This window comes from Aquarana catesbeiana, linkage group LG04 (assembly GCF_042186555.1).
Source record: "Aquarana catesbeiana isolate 2022-GZ linkage group LG04, ASM4218655v1, whole genome shotgun sequence".
In the NCBI taxonomy this organism is placed as follows: Eukaryota; Metazoa; Chordata; class Amphibia; order Anura; family Ranidae; genus Aquarana; species Aquarana catesbeiana.
The window spans coordinates 311341985-311357712 of record NC_133327.1 but is presented as its reverse complement, the minus strand read 5'-3'; the positions used below and the strand labels follow the sequence as shown (position 1 = coordinate 311357712).

Here is a 15728-nt window from a genome sequence, read left to right as displayed (position 1 = left end):
ATATTAACGTAAGCTGTGTTTGAACAAACTAGATGTAACTTTAGCTTGGATCTGTGAATATAAGTCACAAGCTACTAATAACTCTCCTCTTCTTTTTATAATAGAGGATATTTCAAATCAAACTTTAATTATGTTCATTTAGAATTTCGTTTATTATCTGGGTTGATCAGTGTATGTAGATATTGCAATTTTGGAGTATCTAACATGTCTGATACTGGGTAACCAAGTTTGTGAGTATTTATTTTTTATTTGTTTTATTTTTATTTATATTTTTTATTATTTTTGTCTATTAATTCTTTTTTTTATTTTTTTATTATTATTATTTTTTTTTTTTTTTTTTTTATTTATTTATTCATTTATTTATATATTTTCTCTTCATCTCAGATTACCCGAGTATCAGAGTGGTAGCATAAATTACAATATTTACTATCATTTTCCATAGATCATATCCTATTGAACATACCATCAAAATAATGTTTTTTTCCAAAGTAGTTTTACATTTTCGAGTATTTTTAGAGGATGGTATACTTGCCTTGGCTTAGGTATGTATCATAAATGTAAATGGGTAGGAGAAAAAAGAAAAAACTGGGGATAAATAAAAGTTAACAGTCAACCTTTTTTTTTTCTTTTCTCTTTTTTTTTTTTTTTTTCCTTTTTCTCTTTTAACTGAAAACTTGGTTCTCTGTGTTTGGATAGAAGTCTGTTAATCTTCTTGTTTCTGTTTCCTCTGGGGGTTGTATCCCCATATTATTATAGCTTAGTTGAAGATGCCTATTTGGGCAGAGGATAATAGACATCACGGCTATAGACAGATAAAGTTCAGGTGTCCATATGATCCTGATGATCCATGCGGTCCCTGCGTCTGGGTGGTGAGATTCCAGGGCTTCCTTGGTTTAGTCTTCTTCTGTTATGTTGATCTGATGGCGATCTGCGACGGCGATCTCGGTTCCTTTGGGCTCTGGGAGTATAGTTGTTGGTTACTTCAATCCAGGAGTCATTTATCATGAATGAATTGTACCATTCTGGGACCTCGATTGAAGGGATATTTAATGTGTCACAGAAGGATTGAAGATCGTCGGGTGTGCGCAGTAGTGCTGTGTGTCCTCTCCATGATGCTGATAGACAGAATGGAAATTTCCATCTATACGGTATTCCTCTGGTACGTAATTGATCAAGAATTGGACGCAAGGCTCTGCGTTGCTGTAGTGTAATATTTGACAGGTCTTGGAATAGCTTGATTTCATTTCCATTGAATAGGACTCTGTTTTTTTCCCTTGCTTTTTTTAGAATAGCTTCTTTCAGAGGGAAGTTTACCAAGCAGCAAATAATATCTCTTGGAGGATCAGTGTCCCTTCCTCTCGGTCTGAGGGCTCTGTGAGCTCTTTCAAAATCAATGGGAGAGTCAGGGGGTCTGTCTAGTAGATCATTAAAGATTGCTGCAGCAGTCTGTTCTATTGGGTTTTGATCTGCTAATTCTGGGACTCCTCTTATTCTAATGTTATGTCTTCTCCCCCTGTTATCGAGGTCCTCCAGGTGACGGTGAATCTCAATGATATGAGAGAGATGCATGTCTGAATTTTTCTGTACTTGTTTGATAGCTTCTGCATGGCGTGCTGTGGCCTGCTCTACTGAACCCATCCTTGCTGCTACAGTCTGTATTTCAGTCTTTAGGTCTGTGACTGCTGCTGCTAGGGTTGCTTTTATGTCCAGGGCCACTGCTTGCAAGTCTGCTAGGCATAGGGCTTGAGGTTGATGTTGTGCTGGGGGACCCGGTTGTGTTTCAGGGTTGTAGGGGCCGATCGCGCCGTCCGCGGCAGGGCTGGAGCCGCCGAGCGGGACGGGATGTTTAGGCGAGGCCGCGGCTTTGAGGCCTTCACCCTGCGCCGTTCGGAACATCGCTGGGATGCTGCTAACCTGTTGCTGGTTTGCGTCCTTCGGTTCCCGGGTAGATGAGGAGCTCCGGTCACCCTTCACCATGGTTAGGTATGCGCTGTGGGATCCAGATGCTTATTTTAGCTGCTCCTGTGTGCTGGAGAGCCCGGTCTAAGCATCCATCTTGGTCCGGAGTTAGGCCACGCCCCCATCAGTTCTTAATTCTTAAGAAATAATTCCTATGTAATAAGCCATGGCAACCAATCATAATTTATCTTATGTGACAGTGGGGTTCCCTGTCACAGTGTTAAAAGGCAGTCTGGGTCAGGTTTGGTAGACAACAGGCAGGACCAGGACAAGGGGTGGGCAGGAGGGGTGGTTGCCCTGGGAACTGTGGCATCATGTAAAGTGGGGGGGGGGCTCTGCAAGTAGATTGGGGGGAGGGGATTTGTGTTGGGAGGCAGAATTTTGGGGGGGGGGGCGGCAGAGGGTGAGAATTGTTCTAGGAGGAGAAATTTGGATGGAAGTGCTGGGAGTGGTGATTTAGGGTGATTTGTGTTGGGATGGGAGATGAGAGAAGAGGATTGGTGCTAGGAGGGGGGATTTGGGGGTTTGTGCTACAAGAGGGGACATGGTAGGGCTGGGAATTTTTTGTGGGGGGGATTTGTGCTTGTAAGGATGACTGAAAAGTATTTGTGCAAGGAAGGGAAATGTAGTGTGTGGGGGAGGGGGGGTATTTGTGCTAAGATGGGGTGTTAAGGGGGGAATTTGTGATGGGAGGGGGCTTTTTTTGTTTGGGGGGAATTAGGGAGACTTGTACTGGGAGTGGGGATTTTAGCAGGGGGGCAGATTTGTACTGGAGGAACTTTTTGCTTAGGGGGTAAGCAAGCAGTGCTCAATTTTGGGGGGGAATTTTTTAATGACATATAATGCTCATACATCTTGGGGGGGGTGGGCGCAGTTTAGCATGTTCGCTCTGGGCTCTAGATGACCTTGTCCCGGCACTGACAACAGGCTTACTGATAGTGCAGGTGTGTGCTGGGATCCTAGGGTTCTTAGGGTAATCAGACCTTGGATTCTGGACTCCACCTTCCCGAGCAGTCTATGTTGTTGCAAAAGAGCAGAGAGAGGTGTGCATGTCTGCACAGTGCTGTCTGGTCCAGGACAGAGAAAGGTCCAAGCCTGAGAGTAAGAGCAGCAGGGCTACCAAAGAAAACCAAAAGGCTGAATATTATTATGTTCGTATTGATAGTGGAAAACCCCCTGCGAGGGAAGCTATTTGTTTGCTGTAAAATGTTCTTTCTGTTTTAAATAAAAGTGGGCCTACAAACCCTGGAAAGACATATCTGGTATGGACTGAACTCTCTGGCGAGTGCTTCATTTGAGCTAAACATCACCCAAGTTATGTCACTGGGTACTGATCCTGCCTAGCGTGGTCAGTTCTTAATAGAAAAGCAGGGGGACTGGCAGGAGGACCAGGTATGTCACTCAAAGGAAGCAATGCAAAGACAACAGGATACTTTTTCATACAAATACAGTTCCTTGAAAAAGCATTTATACCCCTTGAAATTTTCCACATTTTTTATGTTACAACCAAAAACATACATTTATTTTATTGGGATTTTATGTGATAGACCAACACAATTTGTGAAGCGAAGGGAAAATGATAAATGGTTTTCAAAATTTTTTACAAATAAATATCTGAAAAGTGTGGCGTGCATTTGTATTCTGCCCCCTTTACTGATACCCCTAACTAAAATCTAGTGGAACCAATTGCCTTCAAAAGTCACCTAATTAGTAAACAGAGTCCACCTCCACCTGTGTGTAATTTAATCACAGTATAAATACAGCTGTTCTGTGAAGCCCTCAGAGGTTAGTTAGAGAACCTTAGTGAACAAACAGCATCATGAAGGCCAAGGAACACACCCGACAGGTCAGGGATAAAGATGTGGAGAAGGTTAAAGCAGGGTTAGGTTATAAAAAATTATCCCAAGCTTTGAACATCTCTCAGAGCACTGTTCAATCCATCATTTCAAAATGTAAAGAGTATGGCACAACTTCAAACCTACCCAGACATGGCCGTCCACCTAAACTGACAGGCAGGGCAGGGAGAACATTAATCATAGAAGCAGCCAAGAGGTCCATGGTAACTCTGGAAGAGCTGCAGAGAGGTGGGAAAATCTAGGAAAATCTGTCCACAGGACAACTATTGTGGTGCACTCCACAAATCTGGCCTTTGTGGAAGAGTGACAAGAAGAAAGCCATTGTTGAAAGAAAGCCAAAAGAAGTCCCATTTGCTGTGTCCCATGTGGGGACATGTGGGGAGCAAACACGTGGAAGAAGGTGCTCTGGTCAGATGAGACCGAAACTGAACTTTTTGGCCTAAAGGCAAAACACTATGTGTGGTGTAAAACAAACACTGCACATCACCCTGAACACACCATCCCCACTGTGAAACATGGTGGTGGCAGCATTATGTTGTGGGGATGCTTTTATTCAGCAGGGGCAGGGAAGCTGGTCAGAGTTTATAGGAAGATGGATGGAGCCAAATACAGGGCAATCTTAGAAGAAAACCTGTTAGAGTCTGCAAAAGACTGGGGCGGAGGTTCACCTTCCAGCAGGACAAAGACCCTAAACATACAGCCAGAGCTACAATGGAATGGTTTAGATCAAAGCATATTCATGTGTTAGAATGGCCCAGTCAAAGTCCAGACCTAAATCAAATTGAGAATCTGTGGCAAGACTTGAAAATTGCTGTTCACTCTCTATCAAATCTGACAGAGCTTGAGCTATTTTGCAAAGAAGAATGGGCAAAAAATTCACCCTCTAGCTGGTAGAGACATACCCAAAAAAAGACTTGCAGATGTAATTGCAGCGAAAGGTGGTTCTACAAAGTATTGACTCAGGGGGGGCTGCATACAAATTCCACTTATCATTTTCCTTCCACTTCACAATTATATGCCACTTTGTGTTGGTCTATCACATAAAATCCCAATAAAATAAATGTACATTTTTGGTTGTAACATGACAAAATGTGGAAAATTTCAAGGGGTATAAATACTTTTGCAAGGCACTGTACATGGTACAGCAGGCACATATCAGGAATATGATATGTTGAGTTTACATACTCTTTGACTGTACCATACAAAAGCTGACTAGAGGAAAAATACAGAGATTACTTGGGAGCTGCATCAGCCAGCATGGGTGTTTTTTTCACCTTTATGTTGAGAGTTCAAAAACTCAACCATAGTGTCTCTCCTTTCGAAGTGTGGTACAGGAGTTGTTACCAATACTGCTGACTTCTAAAAGTTTTTTTTTTTTTTGCAGTTGAATAAGAATTTTTTATGGGAATACTGCACTATGACCATTAGCCTAGCATTTGCCTTGGGGTTGTGGCATAGCCTCATGTACTTGAATGTATGGCATTTGGCATTGGTACTGCCCACTGAATGCAACATAGAGTATAATTGTAACCCGGTCTGGCCACCATTACAAATTAAGAGAGTCAGTCAGAGGGCAGTACAACCCCAGCTCAACCTCCCATGTGAACGAGCCCCAAAAGTTTTTTCTTGAACATAATTTGGAAATTGTATTGTTGTTTTTAATATGCTACCAAATGCTACCCATACCCCCAGGCTCTCTTTTTCTAAAGGAAATTATACGGACCTACCCCTATCTAAACCCTAATTGAGGCATATATTTAAACTATAATCTAAATCTGATGAAATTGGTAATATTGGTAAAATTCAGGTGATAAAAAGAATGTGTGTTGTATTACAGCAGGCACCCTTATCAGAGTAAGAGTCTGTTGGCCAGTTGTATTTTTAAGGTGATAATCTATTGTTAGAATATTGGTGGATGTCTGTAAAATCGTAGAATTTGTAGGATAAGCACATTTGTATACAAGTCTATAGGTTCACACACTGTTATCAATTCTTCACAACCAGCCAAACTTTAGCAATGCACCACCTGATTTTCTAAAGTGAAGTGAATAATCCATGCACTGATTGCAATAAATGGTCATATATGATTTAGCATCCAAGAAATCAGGCAACTGGGGTTTGTTCAAAGTGCTTGCTATTATTAACAGAGATTTTCCAATATGTTAAAAAAAAATATGTGGTCAACAAAGAATTATTCCTTTTTCCCAATAGAAAAGCGAGATTTGCGTGTAAAGTAAATCCTATATCATCCTCATACAGTATAATGATACTGCAGGACCAGGAATCTGGCATACAGGATCAAAGAAATCCCATACTAATTAGTAGGAATATTAACAGTTGACACAAATATCTACATATTGCACAATTCTACTAACACTCTGCCAATAACTTTGTAATACAGAAACACTTAAGTAAGTTGGCTGCAAACATGCCAGAAGTATTATCCAACTGGCCACATACTACTGTGTGCGTCATCAAAAAGTCTCACTGAATTTAAATGGATCACTATCAGGCATGTTCCTAATGGGGCCTGACCACACCAATGTCTGAATGCAGTCATTTTCTGGCTACATGTACAGTCAGCTATGTATGTTTACTTGTTCTCAACCGCAAGTCTGCTAACTACTCATAGTCATCCCTATGGGCAGATATCAAAATGCACATTGTTAAACACATTGCATATACAACTGTTTTGAATAATTTAAAAAAAAATCTAGTAACACATTGCACTTAAAATGAGCTGAAAAAAGAACCCCTTTTCACATTTTATAACATTCATGCATTCATGTATTCCTTCAATTGCTTTCTTCCCATGATCATCCAGCTGCTTGAAAATGAAATTAACATAGGGTAGATCGATAAGAGGGATATATTTTAAGGCTAGCAATAATGTATGCTTTTTCTATTCTGCAAATTAGTCTGCAAATCTGATCCATGAGCAATGGGAACATTGTATTAAGAAATAGAAACAGCTAGTTGTTTAAAACAGCAAAGTTTTCACAAAGTTTAGTACAGTATATTATCCAGCAGTACTTTGAGGATTGAATCTCAATTGTGTGTAATAGTGCTCCAAAAATGATGTGAATGCAATAAAAACCACTTACCAAAAGCAAAAGACCACTTTTGTACAAAGAAGATCAAACTGTGTTTAAGAGGAGGGGCAGATAAAAGATAAAAACAGTGTGCAGAATTGAAGTAAATATAACTTTCAGTCCTGAATTTTCTGTGACATCCGCACTTCATATTTCCATTTAGGAAAGCTCTGAAAAAGCTTGATGGGGTAGAATCTCTATGCTATAATATAACTAACATGGCTGGATACTTCATTTTTACTTTTTGGGCAGTAACTTTTATATGTGGTTTCAAATGGAATTAGAGTCTCAGCCATACTACCTTATTTGGAATATTTTCTCTCTATGTTGAATCTGTTGAAGGAAGTCCACATGGAATTTGTTATCTTATAATAGTAGGTCATTGTTTGCAAGTAAGTGATGACAATCCGTGTTTTTATCTTCATTTATTTTAAATGCTGTTTGGCCTTCTTTGCACAGAAGATACTTTTCTTTAAGTGTCTGTGGTTCTAATTTGAAGAAAGTGCATTCACTTATACATTTCAATTTTTGGAGCATTATTTGGCATCAATACTGTGATGTCTGCTGATGTCTTGAAAATTCTTCCTCTTTTAAAGGAGAACCTCACTGCCCACCAAAACTTGCTAGAAGGTGTAGGCAACTAAGGAAGATTTTACTATTTCACTTACAGTCACTCAACGGATACATGAGTACAGTTTTCACAATTTTAAGGGAAGGGATGTTGGACTGTAAGGGTAGGAGACAGTCATATTGGTTTTATGACTTCTGTATCGTTTCTTCCTCCAGGTGAGATATGCAAGTCATAAAGCCAATATCCAACGTTTGAAGTTACACAATTCAGAAATTTCACATTAGAACAAAAATAATCCTCACCTTGATCTTTAAATGAACTGTGTCAGCATTTATAGGCACTTCAATGTGAAGTATTCCATTTTCAGGAAGATTGTAAGTTATAACCTGTTGAATTTCAATATTACCTTCTTCCTCTGGGGACATTTTTGTAAAAGTCCCTTCAGTGAAAAACATTTTTGACTGAATTATTGTTACAGAAACATCATTCATTCTATCATCTGCAGTCAGGTTTCTTCCATCGTATCTCTTCATTTTAAGCTGAGGGAAATAAAAAATAAATAAATAAATAAATAAAGGAAACACTATTTAATATTTGACATAAGTTTTTTATTGTTACGAAAATAGTTACAGAAAGTTTTCTGTTCTAGATATTGGGCATAATGTAAAAAAAAAAAAACATAAACTGTCCTAAATTAAATAATAGTAAACAACTAATGTCTGTGCAAAAATATTACAAGAAAAGTCAATTGTCAGCATAAACAGTAATAGATACTTTATAAGCACAACCATCCACTGGTATATACAGTATCTTCCCAAAAATACTGGCGCACATGATTTAATTTTATCATTTATTTTTTCTCCCTAACCGTTCACAGGGAGATACATTTTTCAATAAATATGAAAAATGTTTCTTGCTAATTAGTGCTCTCACACAATCAATCTACCAACCAACCAAAATTCTGAAAATATTAACAGACTGATAATTACATACACCATATTACCAAAAGTATTGGGACGCCTGCCTTTACACGAACATGAACTTTAATCGCATTCCCGTCTTAGTTCATTGGGTTCCATATTGAGTTGGCCCACCCTTTGCAGCTATACCAGCTTCAACTCTTCTGGGAAGGTTGTCCACAAGGTTTAGGAGTGTGTCTATGGGAATGTTTGATCATTCTTCCATAAGCGCATTTATGAGGTCAGGCACTGATGTTGGACAAGAAGGCCTGGCTCGCAGTCTCTGCTCTAATTCATCCCAAAGGTGTTCTATTGTACTGTTGGGGTGAGGTCAGGATTCTGTGCATGCCAGTTGAGTTCCTCCACCCCAAACTTGCTCATCCATGTCTTTATGGACCTTGCTTTGTGCGCTGGTCCAAATCATTTGGAGGAGGGGGGATTATGGTATGGGGTTGGACTTGGCCCCTTAGCTTAGTGAAGGGAACTCTTAAGGTGTCAGCATACCAAGGAACAGTTTGAGGATGGCCCCTTCCTATTCCAACATGACTGCGCACCAGTGCACAAAGCAAGGTCTATAAAGACATGGATGAGCGAGTAAAGGCAGTCCGAATACTTTTGGTAATAGAGTGTACTACTAAAAATATAATTCCAGTTCTGACCAATTTGAGTATGTCTTACTAAATGTTTGAACACAAAAGCAGGAAACGCATCTGAGAGTATATCGTTATAGCTAAGCAAGGCTAAAAAACCTAAAAAAGCTATGACCTGCTATCGCTATAATTATGATCTTGTTTGTCAGAACATAGAGTGGTGTGGTTGTCTGAAGGGCCATCATTAATAGGGGTACTGCATGCAGTGATATATTTGGTGTAAAACAAGCAGCTGCAGTTAATAATGGGAGTAGTGCCCAGCAAAGATGGAGGGGGACCACAGCACCTACACTACCATACTTACATGAGTAAGCAGTAGTACACAGTATAATGTGACTCGTATCCAAGTAATTTAAGTATTTTTTGTCAAGCTTCATTGTGATGGTGTAGCCTTATATTTTCCTTCTGCTTTTGTGCTTTAGATTTCATTTTATCCAGTAATTTGAGATTAGAAGAGCGGCTTCACCATCAGCACAGTGCCTGAAATTTGCTACTATTGGTATTTTGGTCCTTTGTTTTCTGGTTCCTGTGAAAATATTCCTCTTACTGTCACCAATTATGGGGCTCTATTCCTCCCACTAACATCAACAATGATCAGGGCACAATTTCATCTACTGACACCATTGATGGGACACTAATCCTCCCACTTGCACCAACAATGGGGCAATGTTCCTTCCATTGACACTAATAAGGGGACATTATTCCTCCCTTTGATACCAATAATGGGACACCATTACTTCCACTAACACCAACAATGGTACATTATTCCATTTCGTTCAGGTACAGTATAGTTATATTTTTTAAAATCCCACTGACCACCAGCCCTGGTGCATAATTTATTACCGCTGACACATTTCTTTTAGTCCCATTGGCAGCAGTCCAGCCCCCCAAAAGGTCTGAGGGACAGTGAAGTGGCCCTTTGTTGAGAAAGTTTAAGGACCATTAGTGTTATATGTGCTGTATTCTAACAGTTCCATGTCTCCATATTAGAAATCTCGGAAGGAAGGTATCTTCCCAGAGCTTCTGCAACCAATCATCTAAACCTCATGTATTCTATGTACACATCAGCCAAGTGAGATAAGAGGAATCTTGTTATTTCATTCTAATAAATACTTTCATAAAAGTACTTTTAGGTTAAAACAGTGTGCAAATGCAGATATTGCATAAAAAAATGTGTCACAGGGAATGTTAACTTACATATGTAGTGAAGTTAAGCATTGGTTTGAGAACTGTGGGATAGTTGTAAAATTCACTGTAGTAATCTTTATCAATAACATATATGCTGGAAGTTTGGTTCTGCGAAATACCTAAGGAAACAGAGCACGCAGAATATTATTATTATTATGAATATTTGTCATGCATGTACAATGCTAGTCAATTATCACATGTAGTAAGAGAAATTCCACCCAAGAGTCAGTAACTCCCCATTAATGCATTTTAATTATCACTGCAATTTTACTATAAATTTAAAAATACCAACCCATCCTAAAGTGTAGGAGATGGTGGAGTGCTGAGCCCACGTTAGCTGCATGTACTTATCCACTTACACGTTTTAGGCATAAGTTATTATGTGTAGCTGGCTAGAGAAATAGGAATATTCTAGAAATTAGGCTTTGCCCTCTTTTTTAAACTCATAACTTTGGCCATGCAGGTTTATAGGATGCCAAATTCTAGAGCATAATACCAGCAGGTAGAAGAAATGGTATTTTATTATTATTAGTGATTAATATTAGCTAATCATCCAGAACCTAATACAGTATGTGAAAGCATAGCAATCCCAGGGATGATGTATTCAAATGTAACAGAATTTTGAACGTTATGCAGTGAAATCTTGACCATGAACCAGTCCTCTTTTGGTGTATACCTCATGAGAGTTTATATTTTCTGCAGAATCTGAGGACTTTGTTGAACAAATGTGTACAGTCACATGAATCTGCCTATTTTGTTTTTTTAAGGAAAAACAATGCTTAAAGTAAACCTGTCATGGTAGAATATTGGGAGTTGCCTTTGCTGACTTTTGTTTTTTAGAGGTTGCTAGCTCCTTGGCTGTCATTCTCTTTCTATAGTTTTACAGCTTACTGAGTGGATCATGGGCTTTATGCTTGTTTCAGGTAAGTAACTAAATACTGAAGCCATAGATCAATGAGATCTATGAAAATAGCATCTTTTATAAGGTGAGCAATGGCAGCTAATTTTTTTCTTTAACTTTAATTTTGAACAGATGGTTGTTGATTACATTTATTTCAACATTTTCAAGTAATACACCTTAAAGTAATTGTAAAGGCAGAAGGTTTTTTTATCTTAATGCATTCAACGCATTAAGATAAAAGATCTTCTGTGTGCAGCAGCCCCCCTAACACTTACCTGAGTCCCCTCTAGATCCAGCGATGTTGTAGGATTGTCTCGGCTGCCCGGGACTTCCCTCTTCATTTGCTGAGACAGCAGCATGGTGCCATTGGCTCCCGCTGCTGTCAATCAAAGTCAGTCAGCCAATGAGGAGAAAAGGGGGCAGGGCAGGGTCGCAGCTGCATTTCTGAATGGACACAGGGAGCTGCGGCTTGGCTCAGGTGCCCCTATAGCAAGCTGCTTGCTGTAGAGGCACTCAGCAGGAGGGAGGGGCCAGGAGCACCGAAGGGGGACCCGAAAAGAAGATAAGGGCTGCTCTGTGCAAATCCACTACACAGGGCAGGTAAGTATAACATGTTTGTTATTTTTAACTAAAAAAAAAAATGAGACTTTACAACCACTTAACCACCACTTACAATGATCAGCTATATTTTATTCATTTAAAACCTTTATCTCAAAAGGACACAGGTGTTTGCTGTAACTGTAAATAAAGAATTAGCTGGAGTTTGGCTTCAATTTGGTTGTGTATTTAAATCTGCTAGTCCATCTTACTCTCCCTTCCCCTCAGACTGAAGCTGCAATATATTACATTATTGGTTTTGGGTTTAATAACACTTTAGGATTATAGGCGGTTACATTTTAAGTGTTTTTTTTTTCTGAACATTAAAATCACATTATTCTCTATTGTGGCCATTCACATCAATGATTTGCAGCTGCAGTGCATTTCTTTTGAAAAGGTGTGTGTGTGTGCTATTTTGGTGAAGTCGCAGTGTGATTTTGGCCACATAGACTTCAATAGAAATGCACCAAAAATGCATGTAAAATGCGTGTATATGTATTTTTTGTGTGTTTTGGCAGAGTTCTGTGTATAAAATCCAGTCTCCCATAAAAAAAATGCATGAAGCACGAATAGCCTATTAAAGATGCACCAAAGACGCACTACAAAAATGCACTGAAAAACATAGCACTAGTGTGAACCAAGGCTTAGAAATCCCCGCAGGCCCCTCCTGCCTCCTGTCCTTCCCGAGTGGTTGTATGTGACATCATCTGGGGTGGACAGGATAGGAGGAGGAGGGGTCGAGGGGGAACAGCGCGCCACTGGAGGAGATATGAAATGAGCTCTGAAGCCAGAAGAAGAAAGCAAGTACTGAAGTGTGCCCCGCTGTGTCCCTTCACAATGTGCCCAACAGTCTGTCCCATGTAATGTCCCCTGTCATGTCCCCTACCCCATGTAATGTACCCTGCCCCATGTCCCATGTAATGTCCCCTGTCATGTCCCCTGCCCCATGTAATGTACCCTGCCCCATGTCCCATGTAATGTCCTCTGCCATGTGGCTTGTCCCATGTAATGTGCTCTGCCCCATGTAATGTCCCCTGTCATGTGGCCTGTAACATGCAATGTACTCTGCTCCATGTAATGTCACCTGTCCCGTGTAATGTCCCCTGTCATGTGCCCTGTCCCATGTAATGTGCTCTGCCCCATGTAATGTGTCCTGTCATGTGCCCTGTGCCATGTAATGTCCCCTGTCATGTACCCTGTCCCATGTAATGTGCTCTGCCCCATGTAATGTGTCCTGCCCCATGTCATGTCCCCTGTCATGTCCCCTGTCCCATGTAATGTGTCCTGTCATGTCCTCTGCCCCATGTAATGTGTCCTGTCCCATGTAATGTGCTCTGCCCCATGTAATTTGCTCTGCCCCATGTAATGTGTCCTGCCCCATGTTATGTCCCCTGTCATGTCCCCTGTCCCATGTAATGTGCCCTGTCATGTCCCCTGTCCCATGTAATGTCCCCTGTCATGTCCCCTGCCCCATGTAATGTCCCCTGTCATGTGCTCTGCCCCATGTAATGTCCCCTGAATGGATCAGCTCTGCAGGAAAAGAAAGCACAAGTTTCACATTAAATAGGTACGTTTTAATATTTATTCTTTTATTCAATGCTATTTCTAGAAATAACTTTTGTTATTAACAGCTCGCTGATCATACCAATGTTCCGTGAGCTGTAGATGTGAATATTATTTCAGGGGTTCCTCGAGATCTCAAACTTTTTGCCAGAGGTTCCTCCAAGGTAAAAAGGTTGAGAAACACTGTTCCAGACAATTGTTTCTGAACAGAGAAGGCTGCATTTTTGGCTTTCTCTGGATTCTGTAAGCCTGGATTGGGGCCCGAAGCTTAAAGGTTCCAAAGTGTCTTGGGTGGGAAGGAACCTTCAATCCTGTGTCCAGATTTTAGTGAGTACACAGGTGTACAGAGTTGTTATATACTCAAGCCTGAGGATAGCTCAGGGCTCCCAGTTTGGAGACAGCTCCCATATTGGAGACATGAGGTCTTACCCAGGGGTCAGAGGTGCCCCAGCCAGGAGTCAAGAGATAGGAGGACGCAACCAGTGGGCAGGCCCTAGCCAGTAGCCAGGTGACAGGAAGTCTTCGAGAGAACAAGGAGAGCTGGATAATAATGTGAAAACCCCTTCATGGGCACCCGATTTCTATGTTGTGTTCCGTTTTAAAAAAGTGGGCTGCAATGCCCTAAAATGCAAACATGAACAATAGTATAGGCGCGTCAACACAGAGATCATAGAAGTCCCAATACAAATCTGCTAGTAATTGACAATATAGTCCATCTGGCATACACAGGCAAATCAGTTATGTAGTGGTATTGGGAGAGGGAAAAAAACGTCCACAGGAAGCACACAAGGCTGCCATCAATTAAGGGAAGAAACCATATTCCAAGGAGCTGAAAAAAAGCACAAGCGGAGAGGCGCCTCTGGGTGCAGTCATTTTTTTAAAAATCAATTTAATAGACAACGTAAGATCAACTCACATGTAGTATATAAATGAAAAGCATGGTATCAGAAAGTCGAGATGAAGTTCCCACATCCTGTGACAAGATCCATGCTATGTATGATGACCGGGGATCTTCCAAATGATGTAAACGCCGGCTCTGGAAGAGCGGCCTGAGAACGAGGCTTGGAACACAGTGGATGGCTGGCAGCAGGGGGACGTCGTCATCAAAAATGGATGCGTTTCATGAGCGTGCGCACTTGTATGCTCTGCAAGTCGCGCTCCTTCCTCAGCAGACCAAACATCATTTACATCATTCGGAAGATCCCCGGGCATCATACACAGCACGGATCTTGTCACAGGATGTGGGAACGTCATCTCGACTTTCTGATACCATGCTTTTCATTTATATACCACATGTGAGTTGATCTTACGTTGTCTATTGAATTGATTTTTTAAAAAACGACTGCTCCCAGAGGCGCCTCTCCACTTGTGCTTCCAAATGCCCTAAAATGCAGCTTGGACTGGCCTAACTCATTGGAAAAGGCATCTGCCACATTGGTATACCCACCCCAACAATGCTTATATTTATCTTATACAAGGTTAACAAATAGAGCAAAACTCAAAGAATATCACAAGTTATGTATTTTTATAACCAACAAATGAAGAAAAAAAAAATAAAATCATTCATATATCTAGTCTGCTGTATTCTTTATAAGAATTTAAATTGAATTCCAAATACTGAATATGGCAAAAATGGAAGGAAAATTCATTTTTCAAATATCTCAGTAATTTATGGCATAACTCTGGGATGAGTTGCTCTGTTATGAAATTACTAGTTAAATAACTCTCTATGACTAAATTAAAATGAGACTTGTGTGACTTCTCCAAGTATATGTCTCAAAGGAACGCATTTTGTTTTCTCTCTGAATATGTAGTAACTTAATAGGGAAATATCAGGTCACTGTTCTAAGTAAATACTTGGCCACTGACTATTTTGACATTTTTTTTTTGTTCTGCTGTTGCACTTACTGTAGAGGTTAAAGGGTGAAATTCCAGCATTTTAATAATGACAAAAATAAGATATACAGTACATGGTTTAAGGCTATTTTTTAGATTGAAAATTTGCTTATATAATGTATCCTAACTGCCTAGGAACTAGAGACATGAGTAAACATAAAAATAAGCATCGCTATGCTACGTGACATTAGTTAAAAGACAGATAGGCTGAATATCGTCCATAAAATGAATTGGTTCAAGTTGAGTTAATTAAAACTTAGGGACTAAGCAACAGGCTGGATATATACATTCACAAATGTGAATATATTTCAATTTTTTTTCCAAAAATGACCATCACAACTTTATATAATTGTCTAGTCATGCAGTTAAATATAGTGCATGCTATGACTAGGGGTATACTGTAGGCCAGGATCCAGCTTTAGCAGTAAAAAATGTCAGAGGGGCAGAGAATGGGAGGTCGGCAGGGGGTCAGCAGGGGGAAGACAGGGGTCAGCAG

General features: G+C 40.2%; 1 protein-coding gene across 2 annotated transcripts in view; it reads right to left on the bottom strand.

Annotated features, from left to right (window-relative positions):
• Positions 1 to 15728, bottom strand: part of LOC141140046 (CD109 antigen-like) — a 343299-nt gene that overhangs the window by 207671 nt on the left and 119900 nt on the right. For both annotated transcript variants that reach the window (XM_073626809.1, XM_073626808.1), the window contains 2 exons: positions 10285 to 10394; positions 7781 to 8017 (listed from right to left, as the gene is read on the bottom strand). In XM_073626809.1, coding sequence (XP_073482910.1) covers positions 7781 to 8017; positions 10285 to 10394 — 347 coding nt within the window. The remainder of the gene's footprint in view (positions 1 to 7780; positions 8018 to 10284; positions 10395 to 15728) is intronic.